The sequence below is a fragment of the Vitis vinifera genome, chromosome 5 (genome assembly GCF_030704535.1).
Source record: "Vitis vinifera cultivar Pinot Noir 40024 chromosome 5, ASM3070453v1".
NCBI lineage: Eukaryota > Viridiplantae > Streptophyta > Magnoliopsida > Vitales > Vitaceae > Vitis > Vitis vinifera.
This window is the reverse complement of record NC_081809.1, coordinates 4,499,473-4,525,071: the sequence shown is the minus strand read 5'-3', so window position 1 is coordinate 4,525,071 and position 25,599 is coordinate 4,499,473. Positions and strand designations below refer to the sequence as shown.

General features: G+C 34.1%; 3 protein-coding genes across 3 annotated transcripts; all 3 read left to right on the top strand.

Annotated features, from left to right (window-relative positions):
• The first annotated feature begins 1,061 nt into the window (after positions 1–1,061).
• On the top strand, positions 1,062–3,271 carry LOC100249482 (adenylate isopentenyltransferase 5, chloroplastic). Its single transcript, XM_002277555.4, has 2 exons — positions 1,062–1,573; positions 1,667–3,271. Exon 2 carries the CDS (start codon positions 1,690–1,692, stop codon positions 2,680–2,682), a length of 993 nt encoding a protein of 330 aa, XP_002277591.1. The 5' UTR covers positions 1,062–1,573; positions 1,667–1,689; the 3' UTR covers positions 2,683–3,271.
• A 3,663-nt stretch (positions 3,272–6,934) lies between these two features.
• LOC100254593 (glycine-rich RNA-binding protein 3, mitochondrial) lies at positions 6,935–8,707 on the top strand. The gene is made up of 3 exons (XM_059736832.1): positions 6,935–7,217; positions 7,322–7,390; positions 8,294–8,707. The coding sequence occupies exons 1-3, from the start codon at positions 7,010–7,012 to the stop codon at positions 8,452–8,454; spliced, it is 438 nt and encodes a 145-aa protein (XP_059592815.1). The 5' UTR covers positions 6,935–7,009; the 3' UTR covers positions 8,455–8,707.
• A 4,281-nt stretch (positions 8,708–12,988) lies between these two features.
• Positions 12,989–21,005, top strand: LOC100252921 (DUF21 domain-containing protein At4g14240). The gene is made up of 13 exons (XM_002280138.4): positions 12,989–13,443; positions 14,097–14,173; positions 14,701–14,784; positions 14,907–15,020; positions 16,119–16,202; positions 16,351–16,422; positions 17,007–17,074; positions 18,981–19,068; positions 19,206–19,279; positions 19,373–19,745; positions 19,843–19,889; positions 19,978–20,059; positions 20,693–21,005. Exons 1-13 carry the CDS (start codon positions 13,200–13,202, stop codon positions 20,801–20,803), a joined length of 1,518 nt encoding a protein of 505 aa, XP_002280174.1. The 5' UTR covers positions 12,989–13,199; the 3' UTR covers positions 20,804–21,005.
• The last annotated feature ends 4,594 nt before the right edge of the window (positions 21,006–25,599 follow it).

Here is a 25,599-nt window from a genome sequence, read left to right as displayed (position 1 = left end):
ATATAAATACCTAACAATAGGGTATATATATATTTAGTTTGTGTTCAATTGTGAAGTCTATATCATTTTATTGTGCTTCTTACGAGATATCAAGAGTTGAGCTCTTGTTGGGCTTATGGGAATCAAACTATCCGATCATTACATGAGGTTGAAAGGAATAGTGCATCAGAGAAATTTTTTTATGTGATAAATGATAAATTTATCTCTATTATATATTTAACTATTTTTTTATTTTTTTTATTTTATGTTTTAGGGTTTTTGTTTAGAGAGTACAATCATAACTAAAATGGTTTTTTTTTCCAAAAATTTCGCCATTGTACATTTTTTTTCTTTGATTAATGGATTGTTGAGTATTTATATATTCTATGTAGAAATTACATTAATCATCGAACCATGTTAAAATATCGTGTGTTTTTTTAAAATTTTCTACTCATTTATATGCGCGGTTTTGGTTAACACTTTGTAGTACTACAATATAATATATGTTGAATTTATTTTTTAAACAAATTAATTTTTAAAATAAATTTCAGGTCCTTTCACCAACTTTTTTTTCTTTTAATTATAATTATAGAGAGAGCATCAAAGAAACACAGTGATAAAAATAGATTATTGTAAAAAGAAATTTTATTTATTTTTCAAATTGTCTTACTCCAAGAGAATTGTTTTGAAAAGGTGGCAGAGACTAGATTCTCAAGAAAGCTTACATATAGATATATAAAAGAAAAGGTATCCACACCCACTAAAATGAAATTCTTTTTGCCCACCTCTTTTTGAAAACAACTCTGCCTGCCGCCCCATTCTGATTCTTGTGCAGTGTGGCTCTGTTTATCATCAAACGAGGACATGAACTCCAACCCAAACGAGGAACAAGTCATTTACAACACAAACAAACGCAGCCTTACAAAGACTCGAAGGTTACATACAGACTTACGGAGTACTGGAATGTACGCAAAAATTAAATTTATAAATTAAGATAGAAAAAATGGAGATAGGTGAAAAAAAAGTTGAGGGGAAGTCTCCATAGAAATGATGGGAGCTGTCCCATCTGAAAAAATTCTTGGTTTTATAATATGAACTATATAAATCTATGGAACCACTTGGCACAGGCTTACCAGTCCTCGGCACTTCGCCACAATAAATAGCCAGCCCCATCTTTGGTTGCTACCTGCAGCCAGCTGATTATTATTGAGAGCTTCCAGGAAGGTGATCTTTCTCCCTCTCCATTTTCTCTCAGTCATTGTCTTAATCATCTTGACAAGCCCACAAACAAAATTTCATTTTCTTGACCCCCTTATTTTCAAGTAGTGTTAATAGAGATACAAGATAAGCATTTGTGTACAGTCTTTTGTGGGTGGTGCTCAGCTTGTGAGGAAAACAGTAGTGGCTTTTGCGTATAGTACTTTTGAGAAAGCCCTTGGGTTTCTCATACACCTTTGCTTGTTTGTTGATTTCCTTCACTATCGTCTTTTAGCTTTTTTTCCGCCATAGCCACTACTCCGCTCCATCTGCAGATAAAGTGCTTGGTACAGAGTCGTACAGTGTTCGGGTCGCCGCGTCGTCTGCGATATTTAAGGTATGGTGGTCCTGGAGAATGGGTGGGGTACAGTTTTTTTGAATTTTTTTTGAGGGGTACTAAATTTTGTTTTGCGTTTTTCTTGATGAGCAGAAGTTTAAGATATACTCTGCTCCATGATGAGGACTATCTTGTCTGCCTGCAAGCAAGCACAGACGCCCCTACTGGATATTTCAGGGCTCAACATGGAGCTCTTCAATCCGCGGCGCCGGAAGGAGAAGGTGGTGTTCGTGATAGGAGCCACCGGCACGGGGAAATCGAAGCTTTCGATTGACCTCGCCACGCGTTTTCCATCTGAAATCATAAACTCCGACAAAATGCAAGTCTACAAGGGCCTTCACATAGTCACGAATAAGGTGACAGAGGAGGAGTGTCGCGGCGTCCCTCACCATTTGTTGGGGATAGCTGATCCTAATACCAACTTCACCGCCATGGATTTCTGCCATCACGCATCACTAGCCATCCAATCCATCACCGCTCGCAACCGCCATCCCATCATCGCCGGTGGCTCCAATTCATTCATTGAAGCTCTAGTGACTGACGTCCCTGAATTCAAATCAAGGTACGAGTGCTGCTTCCTCTGGGTTGACGTCTCATTGCCTGTACTTCACCGCTTTGTATCAGAGCGAGTTGATCGGATGTTGGAGGCGGGGTTGGTGGAGGAAGTAAGAAGAATCTTCGACCCGGAGGCCGATTACTCACGGGGAATTAGGCGGGCAATTGGAGTTCCGGAAATGGATCAATTTCTAAGAGGCGAAAGAATTGTTGGGGATAAAATTGCAGCTCAGTATCTGAGAAAAGCCATTGCTAAAATCAAAGAGAACACCTGCAAACTAGCTTGTTCCCAATTAGACAAAATTCACCGGCTGCAGAACATCAGGGGATGGAAAATACATCGCCTGGACGCCACTGAAGCCTTCCTAAAACGAGGGGACGACGCCGAGGAAGCGTGGGAGAAGCACGTGGCAGGGCCGAGCATGGACATCGTCGGCTGTTTCCTCCGCCACCAAGACTGTGTGCCCAACATTGTGGTTCCGGTTCCGGTTCCGTCCACTGCCATCATCGGCTCCACCGTGCCCATGACCGCTGTGGCGGCCGCAAGTCACTAAAGGCTGTGGGACCCACAAAATCTTACCCCCGCAGTAATAACACGACACCACCTGGTTGGCCGCCACGTATCATATTTTTCCGTTTTTGTTTTTCTGGTTTTTGCCTTTCTGGTATTTTGGAGGTTGGTAAGATTAAAAAAGAAAAAAAATTACGGCGGCTCCAAAAAGGAGATCGCCATGATGGCCGTTAAGCAGCATGCTTTGTGCAGCCGTACGATTGGAGAAGGATCATTTTAGAAAACAGAGAGGGTGCCTACTTAAAATGCGGGCGCCTATTTTCCGTACAGACTTTGGTGCGTGGCGTTTGTGGAGGCACTTTCTTTGTGGGGTGGGGCCCATCCCCTATTTGTGAATTGTCGATGTGGGAATAGTAATAAAGGTATGGACCCACTGTTGTGTACCATTTCTTTCCCATGTATGGAAGTGAGACGAGAGAGAGAGAGAGAGAGAGAGAGAGAGAGAGGGGGACAGGATGAGATGAGAGAAGACATGGAGAGAAGACGTTTTTGGTTCTACCTGTGTGCCACCTTTGACATTGGGTTGTATATGTATTGGTTGTATGAGTCTATGGAATATATATAGTTTTGAATATGATTCCAACATCTTTAATTTAAACCGTTGAAAAATGTCTCAAATTTGGTATTCTTTTACGCTTATATCAAATATTTTTTAAATTGATATTTTATTATAACTAGGTTTTTAATTATAAAATAAAGTTATAAGGACATTTTTATAAATATTATAAGTAATGAGTAAAAAAAATGTTATAAAATATAAATGAAAATATGAAGACTATATACGATAGATAAAGACGTAAAAATAAAAAGGAAAAAGATATTTGATAAAAATAAGAAAGGAAAACACGAAATGTTTCGAGACTAATAGTTATATTTGTTTCCTATTATGTGATAACATTGTTATTTCTAATTTGAAATGATTTATCTAACTACATTAAAATTTTGTGTGCCTTTATACATATATTATTTGATCTTTGTATTCTTACGTTTATGTATGACATATACATAACACAAAGTGTATAGAATTTATATGGAATGGTAGATCAAAACAAAAGCATAAGCATGGTAGGCACGCGACCTTTGGAATATGCAACAGGGGTCGGTTTTGTAGTCTTGAAGAAGAGTGGTCCTTTGAAATGGTGGAGTGAAGGGTAGTGATTGAACCTGTGAACTACCCAATTATTTTATGAAAAATGTAAGGGAAATTTTGGTGGGAATCAGAGTGTATGGACAAAAGAAAAAAGGGGTTATGTATTGGTAGGACCAATCCAGAAACCATTGTCGTCTTCATGCCACATGATTCCAACTATATAATATGATCTCCATTCTCTCCATATATCCCCACTCACCACCCCATATTCAAAAGCCTATTGTGGACCCACTATAGAAAAAAACCTCTTTTGGCTTTTAACGGTCTCTTATCACAAAAGTTCACCCGTTGGATCAATATTACCTTTTGCCTTCTAGCTAGCTACCCTAACCTTACCTTTGCATCCCAAACAAAAGGAATGTAATCATTCTAGTTTCTAAGCTTCTAAAGTCATGGGTAGTGATAGTAATACATGTACAAATGTGCTCATGAATGTGTAATCAAAATAATATTTTTACATTGAGATTGACAAAACGAATTGATACATGCATCGACCATAAAAGAGCAAAGACCAAGGGCAATTTTGTGTTGTCCTTTATTTTTTTCCCCTTTCTCCTCTTATCTTTTTCAATTTATAAAAAGTTAGGGTTGATTGAGATGTGATGAATTCATGTTGACCGGAGAAAAAATTCACACCTTTCATTACCATATCAAGTATTTGTTCTTAGTAGGCAAATTACAGAATAAAGGTCAAATGGAACACTTTCAATCACTATCTTAACATACATCCAGAATGGTTAAGTAATGCATATATATGTTTAAATTGACAAATTTGTAGTTTTCCAAAAGAATCTAATTTTGTCTTTTTTTTCATTCATATTAATCAAAGATTTACACATCCATCAACGAATCAAGCATTTGTTTTCAATGAGCAAATTACAATATACAAGTCAAATGGACCACCTTCGATTGCTATCTTAATATACATCCAATATAGCTAATCAATGCATATATGTCCTCAAATTAGCAAATTTATAGTTTTCCAAAAGAATTTAGTTCGTCCATCTTTGAGAGTACCCACAAAGGACACCGCATTTCTATCATGCAATAATGCACGGTCTCGACATGCCCTAAATCAACCCAATATAATTATTATAATTTTTTTTTATTAATTTGTCATAAGTAAATAGATTATACGAAGGGTGTTTGATAAATCAACTTATTAACATAATATAAATTAATAACTTAATTTAAGTTATTAAATGTATTAAATATGTTTGATAAAAAAAACTTAATATTACAATCTAAAATTAAGAATAACTTTGACGTATCATTTTAAGTATAATTTAATTTAAAATTAATTTAAATCATTAATAATTATGTATTATATTTTATCAAACGTGGTCAACAACAATAAATTAAAATTTAAAAAAAAAAACCGTATATACAAAAGGACAGAAGTGTTAGGCTAAAAAGAGAATCCATAAGGTGGCAAATGCCTCCAAGATGTCTTACTCAAGATTGAATCAACATCCTCCGACCTTACTCTTTAGGAGGGTGAAGAGCCTTTGGTTTTTTGACTTTTTCTCTTTCTTTGAAACTATTTTGGCAGGTCTCTTGTACTATTTTCATACACGTAATTGCTCTTTTGGTTGGGTATTGGTGGTCTCTTTCATATGATGAATGTGCCCAACTCAAAGGACAAAGACTGTTTTGGCTTAAGAATTGAGACATGGGACTCCATCCACATGTCCTTCAATTCTTTAGCCAATGGAAATTGATATTAACTTACCTAAAGTCTCATCCCCATCCAAAGGAATCCACGTTTACCATTAAACTATGCATATACAGTAACTACCTTTTTAGCTCTCACATTAACACATTAATTAATTGGTTAGCTATTTTTATTATTTATACAAATATTGTTTGTTGGCTTAAAAACCCGTACCTTTAACAAACCAAATAAACTAACTCTCACATTAAAGTTAGGGATCAATTCCGATATTATTTGTAATGATTTATTCTATCATATGTAGATGTTGGGGTACAACAATGTCGCTTTTAAGCTCAAGAATATGTTATTTAAATGATGACTCTTAGAACAAGTCTGTGTCATATGATGTCAAATGTTACAAAATGTTTGACCTATTTTCATTGATTATCAATTGGTTTTCAAATAAGATAGTCAAAATTTAATCTAAAAATTAATATTAAAACCAAAGTCATGAGTTCAAATCATGGGAGCCTCTTATTGGGGAGCAACAAATGAGATGACCAAAGCCTGATCCAAGAGTAAATATTATCTACTCTAAAATCAAAATATTTTCCCGATTTTAAAATGCATTTATATGAATAAAAACAATTCATACATATATAATACTATTTTTTTTCCCGACACAAGATGGGATGTCACAATATGTTTGGCATATTTTTCGTAGTCGGGAAGCAAAGACACAACTTATTATGCTGATTGAACTATTTTGTATAGTTTGTAAAATGATCCCTTGCCATTAGTGGCATACTCTAATGGATGCCTTTTCCCATATTGCTTCAGTGGTCTAATCAACATATATCACAAACTTCTACCAGACCTTAATCAGATACAGCTAGCTACAAGCATCTTGGAATAACTTTTTCCGTTCGGTTAATGGAATCAAAATTTATCTTTGTCGATTCGATACTCTCATCTGAAAAGAAAACTCGATCAGTTTATTATATGAATTGTTATTGTGGCTCCATGTTTTTTCTTCTTCAAATCTTTTTCAGTCCTTCCCCTGATAATATTCTATTCATCCAACGTGCTTGATTTTTATTTTTATTTTTTTTTCCAAATCAACTTATTCGATGCACTGTCATAAAATAAAAGACGTGAAACAAAATTGTCCTTTCGATTTTTTACTTGGGCTGTGTTTAGAATAATTTATTTTTAATTTTTAATTTAAGTAAAAATTTTAAATTAGAATAAAATATCATAATTTTTTTGAAGTTAAAATGGGATTTTGGCTTCTGTGAGGTTGATTCAAACAGGGCCTTAATTGGGCTTAATTGGGCCGAATTGGTTTACCTTTCTGCATGGCAATCTAAAGAGTTGGGCTTCATTGGGCCTATTTAGCATTTAACCAGGCCTGACATGAAACCTTGGGGCTGGGTTTTGGAGGCTTTCATACTTGGTTGAAAGGGTGCTTTTGGTTCGTGTAATTTCTGTAAATTAGGGTTTGGAATGGCCCTGTTTGGGTGGTCTCCATCGTCGTTCTCATTGCTTCAATCCCATAAACATTCTTCTAAAACCCTAATTACAGTTTCAACAACCACCAATCGCAAAATCCATCCAGTTTCAATCTCGTCTGCGTCGCCCGGTCTCCGTTATCCATGTCTCCGGTGCTGCGCAACTGACGATGAATCTTCTTCAACAAGAATCTTTATAAAAGGTGTCCTCGCCTCTTCACCGGAGTTCATTGCCAATTTGCCACTCATTCTTTTAAATCCATTTTACATGAAAAAATGAACTTGTTGTTTCTGGCAACTGTTGCAGGACTGCCACAATCCACCTGTGAGGGAAGTCTGAAGAAGGCATTTTCACAGTTTGGGGAAGTCAGCAAAGGTTTTTGTGTACACATAAGAATACCTTATTCAACAATACAGAAATTCATAAATGTCTTCAATTTTGCAATCGAATATATTTCACAGAGAGTACCAATCCCCTAATACATGCCACTAATTGAATATTAGTATGGAGAAGTATCTTTTTCTTAGATTATTATCAATTTTGTGTACACTTCATACTTTTTTGAGCTGGAGTTTTGAAACTTGAGAAAACTTGACTCATATCTATGGAGATTAGAGGCACCCATATTAGGAACACTTCCAAGGGCTATTTTGTGTATATAAATCATTTGTGTGGCAGTTTGACATTTATGAAAATGGTTGGAATGAATGAAATTACTTGAAAAGAGGCTTGCAAAGACGTGTACGGTGTATCAGCTTATGAATGGGGAATTTTAGTCCATGGGATGTAGTAGGTAATCCATGGAAATAGAGTTAATGGGTTTTATGATGTTTTCATCTGAACAAACTTGAGGAAAGAGATGGTTAAAAATGAGGTTTGATTTAATGGTTGCTATAATGATAGAGAAGCGAGATAGGGAGGTGCATTATCAGCTCATACTATTAAAGGGTGTCTCAAAAATTCAAGCTATCAAGTCTCTTTAAGCTTGTGTAGCCTAGCCACAGTTAAATTTGTAAGCTTAGACACATTTAAAGGAAGTGAAAACTTACTTCCCTTCAGAAAGAAGAAGAAGCATTACCACATTTGGAAAATTAGAAATGTGTGCAGTTTAAACTCATCCAATGAATGACTCCCATGCTAAATATTGAGATGGAGATATTAGAATTTAGAAGTCATTTTATGTTTGAAGTTGCTCCAAACACATCCATTCTAATGTTACACATTCCTGCCAATCTGATCATTAATTACTCCTCTCTCTTTCTAATCATCATCTTGCAGTGAGAATCAAGAGAAATAAAATTTCTTCTCAACCTTTGGGATTTGCATTTGCTTGGTTTACAACTGAAGAATCTGCTCAATTGGCTGTGAAAATGATGGATGGAAAGGCATGCATCTTTGATAATATTTTGTGTTTCGCACTAAATTTTTTGAGGCAATAAAGCCCTTTTCATCAATTAAAAATTGGTTTCCTGTTCAGTTTTTTCATGGCAGGTTTGTATTTGTTAAAATTGCTAAGCCTGGACCTTCCAAAAGGCATGTGAAGGCAGCACCATACAAGTTCTAATGTAAGGATCTTCCAAAATTCTCTCTCCTTTCAATGTGTTCAGAAGTAACTCCCAGAAAGATTAGCTTCTCATTAGATTATCTGAATTGCTTATTCAACAACAAAATTCATAAATGTCTTTTATTTTGAAATAATGTACAATTTCACAGAGGACCATTTTCATAATGTATGCTATTATTTGAATCTTGCTAATTTGGAATGAGTGAAATTACTTAAAAAAAATACTTGCAAGGACTTGTATGAATGGGGAATTTTAGTCCATGGGACTTGTTTGCTAATTCAGAGATACGGAGTTGGTGAGTGTTATGATGTTTTAGGCAAAAATGTTGGTCTTGTGATAGTTGAATTAGTTATCCAAACTAGAACAATATGAACCTGAACTACTATCAACAAGCCTTATATTTGTGAAAAAGGGCAAGCATGTTGTTGTACTCACTCAATTGATCGGGCAGAGAATTGTCCTCTGAACAAGCTTGGAAAAAGGGTGGTTAAAACCGATATTTGATTTAATGGTTGCCATAACAATAGAGAAAGAACATAAAGAGGTAGTAGTATTCTTTTTGGTCAAAAGGGTGTCTTAAATTCAAGCTATCTTTTGTTGATTTCAAAGGTACCAAGTCTCTTTAAGCTTGTGTGGCGGCCACCTACTTTCTAAGTTCATACCTTGAAGGAAGTGAAAGTTTTCTGTCCTTTAAAAAGAAAGAATATGACTCCATTGTGCTGTTTAACATCATACAGTGATAACTGCCGTGATTCCTTCACATGGATAATCATTTTTTGTTTGAAGTTGCTCCAAACATATTCATTCTGATGTTACAAATTCCTGCCAATATAATCATTGATTACTCTTCTCTTATGCTAATCGTCATATTATAGTGAAAGTGACCTGCCAATATAATCGTTGATTACTCTTCTCTTATGCTAATCATCATCTTGCAGTGAAAACGATGAGAAACAAAATTTCCAGTCAACCTCTGGGATTTTCATGGATTACAAAAGAATCTGCTCAATCGGCTGTGAAAGTGATGGATGGACTGAATGGTATGAATCATCGGTAATAGGTCGCATTTCTCACTATAGTTTTTTTTAGGCCATAAAAGCCTTTTTCATCTAATGAAAATTGGTTTTTCTGTTAGGTGTTTCCATGGCAGGTTTGTATTTGTTACAGTTGCAAAGCCTGGACCTTCCAAAAGGCATGCAAGGGCAGCACCATACAACTGTACAAGTTCTTACATGGACATGTTCAGCTCGGTTTGGAGTTGTAAAATTGGTAACACACAATTGTTAGTGTCTTGGATGTTCTTCGGTGTCACTCATTTGAGCTTTACCTCTCCTCCATTCTTTCCCTATTCATTTGTAACTTGCGATCTTCAAAAGGGATAATTTCATTTACATCCAGTAAGCTCGTGTAAATATATTTAATCATTGTAAATTTATTTTATTTATAATTAAAAATATTACTCAAGATTAATAAAAATATAAAGATTAATTAAAATTCATGAGGGCAAATATGTCAATTTAATAATTTGAAATAAATTTTAAATTATTTTTATCAAACAACTTTCATGCTTAAAGTAAAAAAATCAGTAATAAGTTTTAAGTTAGTAGTTTAAGAATAATTAAGCTTAATTTTATGAAATTTAACTAAATAATAAATTTTTAGTAAAGTTGTCATCATGAAAAAACTATTGTTTTTGTTTTGAGCATGAATTATTACTTAAAAATAATCCAACTATCATCAATTTTAATGATAACTTAAAAATAATTTAGAGATTAAATATTTATTAAAATCAATAATTTTTATTAATTTTAAAAATGAAAAAGTTAGGAGCAAAATTCTGTTAAAAAAATCAATTATAAGAAACAATTTTTTTGAATTATTGTGCATAAAGCTACTAAGTTTTTTTTTTATATAAGTACTGTTTATATTTTTAATTGTCAATCAAAATATTGTATAAAAAATAATTGAAAACACTAAAAAAAAAAAAAATCTCAGGAAAACAACCTATTTTCATAATAAATTCTTAAAATTATATTTTATCTCAAAAATTTATCAAACTTACTTGTTTAGTAAAAGTTTTGAAAAATAGTTGTTTAGAATAATTTTTTAAAATTGTTTTATGATATTTTATAAAACAAAAATTTGTTGAAAACTTAAAATATTTTTAAATGTATTTTAAAAATAATTTTTATGAGTAATATTTTATTTTAATCATTTTAAATATTTATATAACTCAAAGATGTTTTTTAAAACATTTATTTTTTATTCTTAAATGAAAAAAATAGAAAATAAATTTAAATGAGGTTTTCCAAAAAAAATTTAAAAATAACAAATTAATTTTAAAAATAGTTGCGTCCAAAAACAGTTTTGTACTCTTATTTGTCAATTTGAAGAATAAAAGACTGATGAAGGAACATGATAGCAAGAATTCTAGAGTTTTGGCTCAAAATGACCCATTTATTAAAAAAAAATATAACATTTAACCACTTTTTGAAACTTATGTTCAAATTGGCCTCTTTGGTGTCACATATGCGCCATGACATTAAAAAATATTTTTTTTCATCATCATTTTAGTTAAATACTCATTTGACAACTGAGACTTTATTTTTAAATCGAAGCCTCAATTGACAATTGAGATTTTATTTTTGAACTAAAGTCGCAGTTGTCAACTAAGACTTCATTTTAAAACTAAAGCCTTAGTTAGCAATTGAAACTTCACTTTTAAACTAAAACCGCAATTATCAACCGAGGTTTCATTTTTTAACTAAAGTCGCAATTACCAATTGAGATTTCATTTTTGAACTAAAGCCGCAGTTGCCAACTAAGACTTTAGTTATTTTTTTTTTAAATTAAAATTTTAATTAAAAATTATTAAATTACAATTTATGATTGAAATTTAAAAAATATACTTAAATAATAAATTATTTATATTTAAACTTAATAATCTAGTATTACTTCAATAAATATAAATTGATAAATAAAATATATTATAAATGAATATTTTATTTATTAATAAATTAATAATCTTAAAATAATTAACTTATATAACATATAAATAATATATAAAATTGTATCATTTATTAATTTAAGATATTTAATTTGTTGTTTTTTAAGATATTAATTTATTTATATTATGACAAATTTATCTTTATCAAAATAATAGTATACTTTTAAACCACAGTTACTAACCATTTCAATTATAATTTTTTTTTACTTTCAAATTTAATTAAAAACTATTAAATTAAAATTAAAATTTATACTTTAAAAATAAATTATTTATATTTAAACTATTATGTCCATAAAGATAAATTTGTCATAATACAAATAAATTAATATCTTAAAAAACAAAATATTAAATATCTTAAATTAGTAAATTATATAATTTTATATATTATTTATATGCTATATAAGTTTATTATTTTAAGATTATTAATTTATTAATAAATAAAATATTCATTTATAATATCTTCTATGTTCAAGTAATACTAGATTCTTAAGTTTAAATATAAATAATTTTTTATTAAAGTATATATTTTTAATTTCAATAATAAATTGTAATTTAATAGTTTTTAATTAAATTTGAAAGTAAAAAAAATTAGAATTGAAATATCTTAATTAAATTTGAAAGTAAAAAAAATTATAATTGAAATATCATTTAGCAAATGCGGCTTAAAAATATACTATTATTTCGATAAAGATAAATTTGTCATAATACAAGTAAATTAATATCTTAAAAAACAATAAATTAAATATCTTAAATTAATAAATAATACGATTTTATATATTATTTATATGTTATATAAGTTTATTATTTTAAAAATATTAATTTATTAATAAATAAAACATTCATTTATAATACTTTCTATTTATCAATTTATATTTATTGAAGAAATATTAGATTCTTAAGTTTAAATATAAATAATTTATTATTTAAGTATGTTTTTTAAATTTTAATCAAAAATTATAATTTAATAATTTTTAATTTAAAAAAAAATTAATTAAAGTTTCAGTTGACAACTACGACTTTAATTCAAAAATAAAGTCTCAATTGGTAACTACGGTTTTTAAAAATGAATTCTCAATTATCAATTAAAACTTTAGTTTAAAAATGAAGCATTTTGATAATTGTAACTTTAACTATATTTTTTAAATGGTATGACACTTACGTATCAAAGAGTTCCATTTGAATTTTAAAAAGTGGTATATATTTTTTTAATAAATGAGACATTTTGACCCGCAGCTCGGAATTCCATCACGTGTTACCGAGTGTTGACTTACAGTTTTGCCTAATTTGTCAATTAATGCATTATTGCGTGTACTGTGTACAGACAAGCCCTAAGTTTTAAATTACAGTTTTACTCTTCCTTTCAGATATTTATATATGAAAGGAAAAGGTGATGCATGAATATACCATTTTACCATTTTATCCTTTGAACCAAGTATCATCGCAAGAAAGGAGGACAGAAAGCCCCTACCCTGCATTCAACACGTGTACAGGAAGTACCGCGAGTCTAATTCTCGTTCTCATTCGGGATACTGCAACTCTCTACCAAACCAGGAAGAGAGAGAAAGGGAGAGAGAAGAGTCTCTGGAGCTCTGATTCTTTGAATCTGAATTCGATGCAGCTGATTAATGCTGTGGCCATTGCTCGGATGGCGGCGAGAAATCTCGGCGCCGAATCCCTCGGCGGTGGTGACATCGCCTTCGGCTCCTTGTGGTTCTTCATCTATGTCGGGATCTGCTGCTTTCTCGTCCTCTTCGCCGGTATTATGTCTGGTCTCACCCTAGGTCTCATGTCTCTCGGCCGCGTCGATCTCGAGATTCTTCAGCGCAGCGGCACTTCTGACGAGAAGAAGCAAGCAGGTCCCTTCCTTTCTTTCTCTCTTCTACTTTTCCTCCCAGCTCCGTTTGGTTTGTTGGGGAAATTAGGAATATGAACGTTTTGAAACATCTGTATTTGGTAATTTTGGTTGAGTCGATGCAAATTTTTTTCATTATTGCGAGATAATCGCCGTAAAACCATGGCATTTAGATGTTTTTTTATCTTATTTTCTTTCCAAAATCTGTTCAGAAACGAAATGTAGAGTGGTAAATACAAATCAATCATTGAGTTGTAATTAGGTGGATTGAAAAGCCTCACAATGGACAGTGTGAAGATCAATAGGAAACATGTAAATAAGCCAGAGAAGCCTGACAGTGGAGGGAGATTTTATAGCAATCGATGAAAAAGAGGTGATAGATATGCATTGAATTCAAGCCTGGTGATTGGAAATGGATCCTAGGGGTTATAGAAAATGGAGATTTTTTATCAATACATTTTTTTTCCTCAACCTGTATTACCGAGCATAAATGAGTGGCTAGTCCTAAATATTAGCAGAAGGCAAAAAAGGCTTTATTCTCTCTTCCATCTTACTCTCCTGTGAGGTTTTAGCACAATAAGTAGGGTTTAAGAAAAAAAGCTTGCTTCATGGCATTATTTTTCTAGACTGTGTTAATATTATTTTTTCTTTATTCAGCTGCTATCCTTCCAGTTGTTCAAAAGCAACACCAGCTTCTTGTGACTTTGCTTCTTTGCAATGCCTGTTCCATGGAGGTAACCGTTTGAGATTTCTCTTTTGGATGCATATGTGATAGGCTCGCTTGTTTTCTATGGAGCTTTAATTGTAAGCATGTCAAGCTTCTTCTGTTTCTCAGAATTGAGATATCTTCCAAAATCCAATTCATCTGTTCATTCTGCCCCAGTGAAAAGAATATTATGTGTTAATCCTGCCATACAGGTTGGAGACAGAAAAAAAAAAACAAATTAAATGAGAACCAAACATGTTACGTTGTGCAATAGAAGTTTTTAAGAAAGAAAGTAGAGCGAGAAAATAGCGAAAGCTGAAGTGTTCATCTAGATCTGATATTGTTTGAAGGCAGCATATTTATTAAATGAGTTATAAGGGGCCAAGTCACAGACATTAAATGCATAGTGCTAATATACCCACTGTTAGCTTTAGCTGATATTTATTTTATATTGATTTCTGAACTGGTATTTGCTTTCTGTTAGAACTTAGAACATTCTGACATAAGCTTGAGTTTTACTGATAGCAGACTGCTTTACCCATGTGCTGCCTGCAGGCCCTCCCATTATACCTGGATAAGCTTTTCAATCAGTTTGTTGCTATTGTGCTTTCTGTTACTTTTGTCCTAGCTTTTGGAGAGGTACATTGCAGTTTTACACTTCCATATCTTTTTTTTTTTCTTTTTTGGATAAGTTCTACACTTCCATATCTTGGCTTTAAGTTAAATGGAGTTTGATCCTTCCTTTACCATTGCTTTATCAGGTTATTCCACAAGCAATATGCAGCAGATATGGACTTTCTGTAGGTGCAAATTTTGTATGGCTTGTCCGTATTTTAATGATAATTTGCTATCCAATTGCTTATCCAATTGGGAAGGTAATTTTCACTATACTTTGTTGAGATTTCAGTAACTTTTTATGAACCTGAGTTTGTTTATCAAGATTGCTTAGAAAAGCTCCACTTCCTTATAGTTCATTTAGTAGACCGTTTTTGTTTTCTTGGGTCAATCATTGTCAAATAGTGGGTGATGGAAGAGGAGGTTGTCCATATTAGAGAAGGATAAGTGAACTTGTGAGGTGGTTTGGGGAGTTGTAGGGTCAAATTGCTCCTACATATCATATGAGGGGATAATTTTATAAGGCAACTACAAGGATTATAATCATGTTCCATAGTAGGAAATGTTGGATGGTCAAGAAACAACTTGCCCATAAAATTTGTGTAGCTTGAAATGGTTGTTGAGATGGATCAGTGGCAAGACAAGAAATTACAAGATTAAAAATGATTGCAAATCATGAATATTAAGAGGCAAAGATGAGATGAGAATGACATGAATTAGGAGCTAACATGTGTAAATCTGAATAGAGTAAAAGGTTTTGTGCTATCAACAAATGGTTGGATGAGCCTCTGTTGCACATACTTAAGATATTGATAGTTTTCTCACTTTTATAATGGATATTTTGTTGGTGCTTTGCTTTATTTGTATATTTGATGCTTCTTAATTCTCTCCCATGCTTTCCTGCCTTAAATATATAGAAATTCTGGATTTTGATTAAGTTTGACAGCTACAACCATTGGAATTATTGTTATTAAATAAAAACAGTAATGGTGGAGGGCTGCACTTACGCTCAATGTTAAATCACATTTTGAAGAAATGCATGCTTTTCCTCTCTACCTGTGAAAATAAATGGCCTTCCAGACCTCTTTCTTGCCTATTGATTTATCTTTTGTCCCTGTACCTATATTCACCTATGTAAACCTGGTTGTTGCAGAGTGAAGCCTTTACCTAATTTTAGCTTCCTTTATTTATTCCTGGAAAAATATAAAACCAAAAGGTTTCACACCTGTTAACATCTTGTTACTAATTTGAGGTTTTCTTTACCAACTCAATTTTTTATATTGTTTAGCATGATATCTTACTGGCTAACACTGAGAATTTGCAGTAGCTATAAATTGAGTATTATGATTTGACTCCAGATTCTAGACTGGGTACTTGGTCATAATGAAGCATTATTTAGACGGGCTCAATTGAAAGCACTTGTCTCCATCCATGGCCAAGAGGTAAATTAAATTCTGGAATTTGTTTCCAGCATTTCATATATATATATATATATATATATATATATATATATATATATATATATATATATATATATCATATCATATCATGTCATGTCATATCATAACGTGCCACAATCATTATCTCTAGGCTGGCAAGGGAGGTGAACTCACACATGATGAGACAACAATTATAAGTGGGGCTCTCGATTTGACTGAGAAGGTAGGAATGAGATTAAATTTTCATGTCAGATGCTGTTGGTTTATTGTTTGATTGCTTGTCCAAACATCATTGCAACACTTCTGACGGTGCAGCCATTTATTTATAGAAAATAAACACTTGGAAATGCAGATGAAATTATGAAAGATGTTGCATACTCGTCTGTTCATCCTTGTTCTTAAACTTGCACTTTGCCCATAGATAGTGGTTGAAATATGCAAGTGGTGGTTCTGTTGTTTTTGGTACATGTAAATACTAGTTAATCCCTTTCTTTGTGCAAGTCATGATTCTTCATCTTTTTCATGATGGAAAGTTTAACTGTATGATATGCATTTTATGAACATTTTTTTCCCCTTAGCCAAGGGTGGGAGAATTTTTGGGATAGTGAATTAAGTTTTCCCATCAGAATTTTATTGTTAATTCAAATTAAGTTGTGGATATTGCTTCAGAACTGGTCCCACTATGCACCTCGATCCAAAATGGCTTACCTTTGCATTTAATCCTCACTTCTGACTTCAGTCTTAAAATATTGAGACAACTGATACACTTGCAATCAGCATCCTAACGTCCTTTTCTTTGGCGAGCAGACTGCTGAGGAAGCTATGACACCAATTGAGTCAACATTTTCCTTGGATGTCAATTCAAAATTGGACTGGTAAGTCCTAACTAAACTTTTGTTGCTGGTATGCTTTTTGCCTTTGTCAATTTGTCTTGCTTTTGTTCTACTGGTTTTTGGTCTGTTAAGCTCTTAGGATTAGGACCCTGATTAACCTACTACTGCAGACACTTATATGATCCTGTCAATAGCATATGTAATTGAAAGGAATAATCTTGAATCTCAAACAGTTGGGATAATATTGCAAAGATCCTTATAACTACCAGAGACATGTTGGCTACATGGATCCTTTTTGCAATTCTGCTATCCAGGAGCCATATCTATTGTTTAAGCCAAGGCCATGTAAACTTTGAAACCAAAATTCTCAATACACAGTGCAAACACATAGATATAGTGGCTACATGAATCCTTTTTTCTGTTCTGCTTAACCAGGGACCATATCTGTTGTTTAAGTTGAGACCAAATTGGAAACCTAAGTTAATATTATTTTATTTTATGTTTTTTTTTCAATTTTTTATTTCTGGAAGTGGCTAACAAAATTAATTTTAAAGTTCATAAGGGCCTGCTGATTTCTTCCCTCCCCTTTCCTTTTTTCTAAAATGAGTCTGGTTATCCACCCTAAAACTGTCCTCCTTTCTCCTTAAGTAACATCGGCAGTTGTGGGGCATAAAGAATAAGGAATTTATCTTAGGGGAAGGGGTGGAGGATGTAACTAAAATGCAAAATTTAGTCTATTAGTAAGTGTATTTTGCCTTCTCAAAAGAGGTCAAGGGTTCAATCTATCCACAATCAATGTTTGACTTTATTTTTTTGGGAGGGGCATGTGTCTTCCTGGGCCTAGTTGCCTCCACTAATGAGCAGGGTTGGGGTAAGGCGTTGATGGAATTAGTCACTTAATTGGTATACACACATGGCACATGTATGTAGAAGCCCTGGTTTAAAATCAGTTCTGTATATATGGAATCAATTAATATGTTATCAACACTAGAATCATCTCATCTATAGTTCAGCTCCCAAAATTTGTGGAGTATAGCCCAATGGCAACTATACCTCTTCCTCCATTTTTGCAAAACAATCCAGATAGCAACCATTTGTAATTGGTCAGTCCCTGTTTTGTCATCCCTCAAAAATGTAATGGCCAGGATCTTATTAAAAAAAATGAAGAAAAAAAAAAAGCAAGGGCTAGGATGTAGTTTTATGTGTGGGTTTTAGTTCACTGGTTGACAAAAGCATTAGTCATGACTATCTGGCACAGCCTGGGTTACAGGGCTTCAGTGGTTGCAAACATTGTTATAGCACTTAACTAAAACATTGAACACCTCATGGATCACATCATACAGGAATTCACTATTATGATGATGAAAAGTATATATATTCAGGCAGACACCTGAATCACAATTGTCAATTATTTGTGCATAAATGGTGCTTATGCATACTGTAATAATGTCAAAGTGATCTAGACAAATAACTACATATATCAATAAGAGTGTCACATTGATGAGCTTGAGTTTTGATGCCTGGATGGTCTAAAAGGTGGCAACCATATTTATGGCATGTTGCTCTAAAACTTGCACAATTGGACTTGTATACTCATCAAAGAATAGGCTACACTTGTGTCATAGTCAAGGTTGTTTATTTGTTTATTTCATTCTGCACTTTGTTGTGCTTGGCCTAGAAATGAATGGGTTTTGGGAATGCAATGAAAAAATGTCTAAATTTCTTTTAACATATCTCAAAAGATGCAACTGCCCAATAGTTAGTGTATGTGTCAATAGTTGTAACCATTCCCCACCTTGAAGATAAAGGCTTTGTATCTATTGGATGCCTGAAATTTCAATGATCACCACCTGTTTTCCATTTTATTGTTATTCTGACTAGAAATTATGGAACAAAAGTATATATCATATCCAATATGTTTTCTTTAACTTTTTTCTCAATAAATCAGGGAAGCAATGGGGAAGATTCTTGCTCGTGGTCATAGTAGAGTTCCTGTCTATTCTGGTAATCCAAAAAATGTTATTGGACTTTTACTGGTAAGTAGTGGAGCTTAAAGCTTTCAACTAAGTTTCATGTGTTGAATGTACTTTTGGTTGGATTTGAGCTGACCTTATAAAGGGGTGGCTTTTCTCTTTGCTGGTTCTTATCCTTCTCAATCACTGGTTGGAATTAGGTGAAAAGTCTTCTCACTGTAAGAGCTGAGACAGAGACCCCGGTTAGTGCTGTTTCGATCAGGAGAATTCCAAGGTGTGCTCACTTCACTTTAAATATGCACTTATATGCTATTTCTAGAACATAAGCATGGGATGTGAAGTGTCCATTTGCGGGATGTTTCCTCAGGGTGCCGGCAGATATGCCTCTATATGACATATTGAACGAGTTTCAGAAGGGTAGCAGTCATATGGCAGCTGTGGTGAAACCTAAAGGGAGAAACAAAAATGCTCCACAGGTCATGGATGGAAAAATAACTGAAGAAAACAAAATCACAGGTGCAGATTCCCAGTTAACTACTCCTTTGCTATCCAAGCAGGATGAAAAGTTGGAAAGCATTGTTGTTGACATTGAGAAGGCTTCAAGGCCAACCATTATAAACAGGCAATCTCAACATAGTGATGCAGCAACAAATGGATTGCCACGGTTGTCTGAAGATATTGAAGATGGTGAAGTTATTGGCATCATCACCCTGGAAGATGTATTTGAAGAACTTCTGCAGGTAATCCAGAGTCCATTGATGTCTCACTTCCATTTTTTTGAGTTTCTCCTTTTTCTTATAGTAAACCATACAGTAATAATTTTCTTTACTTACGCAGGAGGAGATCGTAGATGAAACTGATGAATTTGTTGATGTACATAAAAGGTATTGTTGGATTCAAGAAGGGTTTAGTTGTAGTAATGTAAGGTGATTGCCCAAAAAAAATAAAAGGGCTTTTCCACTGTTTTTGCAGAATACGTGTTGCTGCTGCTGCTGCTGCATCATCAATAGCACGGGCCCCATCCATTCGGAGGTTAACTGGCCACAAGGGAGCTGTAAGTCAATATTATATATTACTTGTTTTTGCCCTGGTTCACTTTGCATTCCTTATTTGTCAGCATACTGGCATAAAGTAAACAATATTTAACCATTGAGAATCAGGTTTCAATGCACATTCTGTTGTGATTGTGATTGGATGCTATCTAGATTGCTCAATACTTTAAAATCCTACCAAACAGGTCAACACTGATTTTGCATTTGGCCCTATAAGAAGGTAAATCTAGTTATTAAAAAAAAAAAAAAACAGATGCTTTAGGAACATGGAACACCAGAAGTAATCAGGGTTGAAAATATCATTAGTATGGTCAGTGGTTTGTTTCTTAAATAGTTTGCATTAGAAGGTAAATTTAACAAATAAAACAGCCTTTATAATGAAATAATGGCTATTACATTTCTAACTGTTATATTCAAATATGTTTACATAAAGATTTTGGAAAGATTGTGAACCGGCAATTAATTGGTGATGCTTTCTTCACACACACCACATATACAGGGAATGGATGTAAAAGATTTTGTTGCATGCTGCATTCACATACTGCACTATCAAATATTATTTCCCTTTTCAATGCTAGATTAAGTTCTCCCAGTGAGAGAAGCTTATTTTGTTGTCTCTTGCAACAATTCCTCAGGGAGGGCAAACTAAGCAAGTGCAATCTCCAAAGAAGTCTATTGAAGAAGATTCAAATTCTGCAAGGTTACATGGGAATCCCGGGGAGTCCCTTCTTGGGAACAAGAGATGAAGAGAATTTTGGACTGGAATGTAAGTTTCCATTAGGCTTGGAAAGTGAGGTTATCAACATTTTGGGAAGAGCATTGTATGATCAGATTATGATGTTAATATGCTTTCTTTTTTTATTATTTCATTGTACAAGATGAATTAGTGGCAAAACATGTGAACATAGTAATACTGTTTCAGTCTAATAGAATAAATTTTTTCAGAAAGAGAAGGTCAAGCAGGCTGTCATGTAAGAGGTACAAAATACTCGCACAGCCTTTCTCAGGGGCTGTAGATGATATATATTCTTTATAAATTAACTTCTTGCTATATATGCCATACAATTTTTTTTCACTCGGAGGGATTGGCGATGGAGAGGAAGAAGTGCATCTGAGATGGGGTTATGTGCAGGGTATTTTGGATCAAACACAAACAAAGCTGTAAAAAGGGTGAGGTCTCCCTTTTATATAAAGTCACAGAGGTATTATATTGACAGACATGATACATATACCTCTTGACATACAAAGACGAAAGAAAAAGGGAAGTGTAAACCTCTATCATACACTGATGTTTCAACACCAGACCAACCTGTCTTACCAGGACATGCTAACACATCAAGCTTTGCACCCGTCCCTTGAAATTCAAATGCCTCAACCCCAAAACTTGGTCATCTCAGCTATCAAAAACCACAGCCCAACGCCGAATACTCCACCCACCAAGTTTCATCATCGACGGCATCTAGACTCATTCATTCCAACGTAGAAGAATCACCACACATCTCCATATGATATAAAGCCGGCCACGCTGCTCTCTGATGTGCTTTGAACACCATCGTCTACACTGTCGCCATGACCGGAGCTTTGGCATGCACAACGGCAAGTGCTGAGCCATGTGTATGCGCAAGCTACTTGAGCTTTGAATCTTTGAATGGCGTAGTGGTGAAGGTGATTATGATCTGCAGGCATGGACTTATATAGAGAAGAAAAGATATGTGAAGAGACAGTAGATGGTGGGTGACAAGTGTTTGCCCCTAATTGGCCCAGCATCACCTTGACCCATCTAGATTAAAAGATGACAAAACAAACCAGTCAGCTTGTCCCCTTTGCCAAACTCCGGAAAAGGACTAATTATATAACTTATACTTTGTTGAACAAGCCATCTTTGTCTCCCCACGCCTCCCATTTGTCCTACTGTGTGTTTTGTAGCAGCAGAGGCACCCAATATCCGGATTTGTATGGCTGCATTCTTTAAGACGTTTCCCACTGTGTTTGCCAAAGTTTGGCAATTTCAATGTCTCCCTGGGCTCACTCACCCCATTACCAAGTCCAATCGAAGGATGTCACTCTCTACACTCCTCAAAAAAACCCACAAAAATAAACCTCTCAGCCTGTTACTAGGATTATTTCAAGAAAACCATAAGCAATTTTGTAGTATTTTTTTTATGATTGCATGGGATTTGGATGAATGCGTATTAGTCTAAGATAGTCGAGGTGAAATCATTATGGGCTTAACCCCATTTTTCCATGTATACATGGGCTTAAGCTCATCTTGGGTTCTGTCTCTCACCCTGCCCGACAAACCTAAAGGTCTGAAATCAAACAATTTCGCCTTTTGACTACTTTTTCCTTTTCAATCACTGAACTGATGCTCTTTCCATTGACAAACACAAACCCTCCTGTAAGTGAACATCAGATCTCCACACATTATCATGAATACCTTATTCAGACTTCGCAGGAAAAGGTAGGCTGTCGAGTGTCGACACGCAGTTGGGCGTAGATTAGCAACAAGCAATATGCTTCTAAAAGTAGGAAAAACAAAAACATTAACACCAACACACGTGCATAACGTTTACAAATTACAAAATTACAAATCCAGACTTGAAGAACAAGCGGCTGCATCATCTTTGAACTCAACCATGTACATGGTATTATGAGAATATCGTATAATTCTTAGGTTATTCTCTGTGTTTGCTTTTTTATAACGGTTGATCACTGTGCATGACAGAGGAAGAGAGAGGGAGAGAGAGAGAGCTGTTCAAGGCAAGTTGTATTCTTCCATTGATTCTATTGTTTTTGGGAGTCTACAAAAAGTGGAGGGTATACACACAGACAAAAGGAGCTAACAAACCCTAGACAAGGGAAGGAAAAATTAAACAAGAAGTTAGTTACCACCCAGAACTGTATATAGAATATATATTAGATTGAGGTGATGATATCTAGGAGTACTTGTGCCAACGTAGAAGCATAGAGATGCAGACCCTCATAATGTACAGCTTCCCTTTCTGTTGCTTCACCATTCTCTTCCACTTTGCAAATCTCTTGCCCATTACTTTCTAGTTTCGCTAAGCATGATTGCTTGAATGTAGGGTAAATTTATTGAGAGCTGATCTGAGGGTGACAATAGATTCTACTAGCAAGATTAGATCCACCTGGAGACTTAGAGGTCTGATCATGGGGTCAACTTGTACCCTAAGAACACATCTGCATCACGTGCACTTTCTATCTCGGGTTTTAACTTCACCGATTCCTCAATCAGTTAAACATGCCGGCCACTCATCGCCGCCTGTGCTAAAGCAGTTGTAAATAGCAGACAATTGCCTTATCTTCTGTGGGTGCCAACCCCACATCCATCATCTTGTTTTGGAGACACATTTTTTTAAAAAAAAATACTGGCTTCACAAACAGATACAGTGAGTGAGAGATAAATTGGGTGTGGAACTTTTTGGAGACGACCCCAGGGAGGCGACCCCATCCCCCTTCAAGAACAACCTCACATGAACTCCTCCTATCACGAAATCGGTGAGAGGTTGAGAGCTGTCCAGTGTAGCTAGCACACAGTCCTCCCTAGTCATCAATGGGATTCTAATCAAGGGTCCCATTCCACGCGTCCGTCCAGGTCCCAGTGCCATGTTAAAGAATGGCAAGGAAATGAATCCATACCTTATCTTAAAGCAAAAGGATCAAGGATAAGATCTTTATATTATATCATGTAAATTTTGTGGACCTTCGGGATGAACTGAAATGATATCCAGCTAATAAGGGTCATGACCTGCATAAGTTTCAGACAGTTTACTCTCATCCATTGGAATGGAACTTCATTCAACCCAAAAAAAGAAAAAAAATCAAACCTGGTGGGGAGTCTCCTTTTGTTGCATCTTGATCGTATCGGGACGTACAATAATGGGGGAAGCAAGCAAAGCCAGATGTGACCAGATGATCAAGCACCAAAATCACAATATTCCTTCTGAAGGAACATCAGGGGAAAAGAACTAGCAGAAAGAGAGGAGCATGCAGGCTCTTGAAGTTGAAGTTGATGGATGAACTTCCAACTCAATAATTCCATTACAATCTCTGGTTGTTACCTGAAAGTATGCTATAGTCCAAAAAACTTACCTAAATCAGATCTGGTAACAGATCTTAAGGAAAATATTTGTTAATTTCTATAGAAAGTAAAATCTCGACAACAAGTGGTATGGGTTGATGGTTGTTGGGTGGTGTTGTAGTGTATGATAGTAATGACAACATGCTCTTTATCATTCAAATAATGCATGGTTTGGTGTGGATACAGATTGTTCCAAGCCCACCATCTCGTGAGGTTCAAAATGAATGATTCCATTTTTAATTCTTCATTTCATTCAATGCAATGATAGGATATGCTTCAACCAAAGAACAGGACAACAGATATTTAATTAGGGGTGCATGGCAGACAGTGGAAGGAGTACTTCCCTTCCCTAGCTTGCTTCTTCTCCGGAGCATTTCACATGAAACATCATTATGTCTTTGCCTTATACATACTTGATCCACCTTAATGTTAGGTTTACTTTTTATGAATTATTTCCATGGCCTGTTGGTCCTCCTGTATATACCACGTCTAGTTTTCTCCTTCACATGTTATCGGACTCACAATATCATATGGGGCCTCGTTTTTATACTACCAAACTTTAGAAGGATGATTGCAGCAAATATCATTTTTTACAAGTCTAAGAATTGAAGCATGCCATTAATCAAAATCTCCACTCTTAACTAAATGTTCTACCAACTGGCTTGAAAATTAATCTTTCTCAAAGACACCAAAACTGCCATATATTTTCATATTTTCTTATCTTAATTTGTTGAAGCCATTGGGTGTTTGATGAAAGGCCTTGCATGTTTTCCTTTGGTTGCTGTTATCATCAAGGACCTTAAGGATGGCAAAGGGCTCATCCCAACTCTATCCCTTTAGGCTATGTTTGGTTCTTGGAAAATGAGAGGAAAATACAATAGAAAGGAAAAGTGAAAGAAATTAAAAAAAAAAAATGAAGAAAAATAAAAAATATATTTAAATTCAATAAATTATTTTTATATATTACTTCAAACTCGTTTTAACCTATTTTAATTCTTTCATATAAATATTAAATAATTTGAAAAAGTATACATTTTTAATTAATCATAATTATATTTGATTTTCTTTGGTATTTTTCATAGGACAATCAAATATGATAAAATTATTTTTCTTAACATTTTTTCTTTCCTTAGTACTTACCGGCAATCAAATAACTATTCTAATAAAAAATTTAAATTTATTTTTTTAAAAAAAATAATTACATTAAAATAAATATATTTTATAAATAAACACTATAAAAATTTATAATTTATTTGAGAAATAGCTTTTCAAAATTATCTTATGTGTTAAAAATGGAAAAATGAAAAAAAAACATATAAATAATTGCATCACCTTTTAGCTTGTCATAACCAAGCATGAGGTGTCAAAATACATGTAACCAAGGATGATGTGTCACAATGCATGCAATCCATGCATAAAGTATTGGAATGCATGCAACCA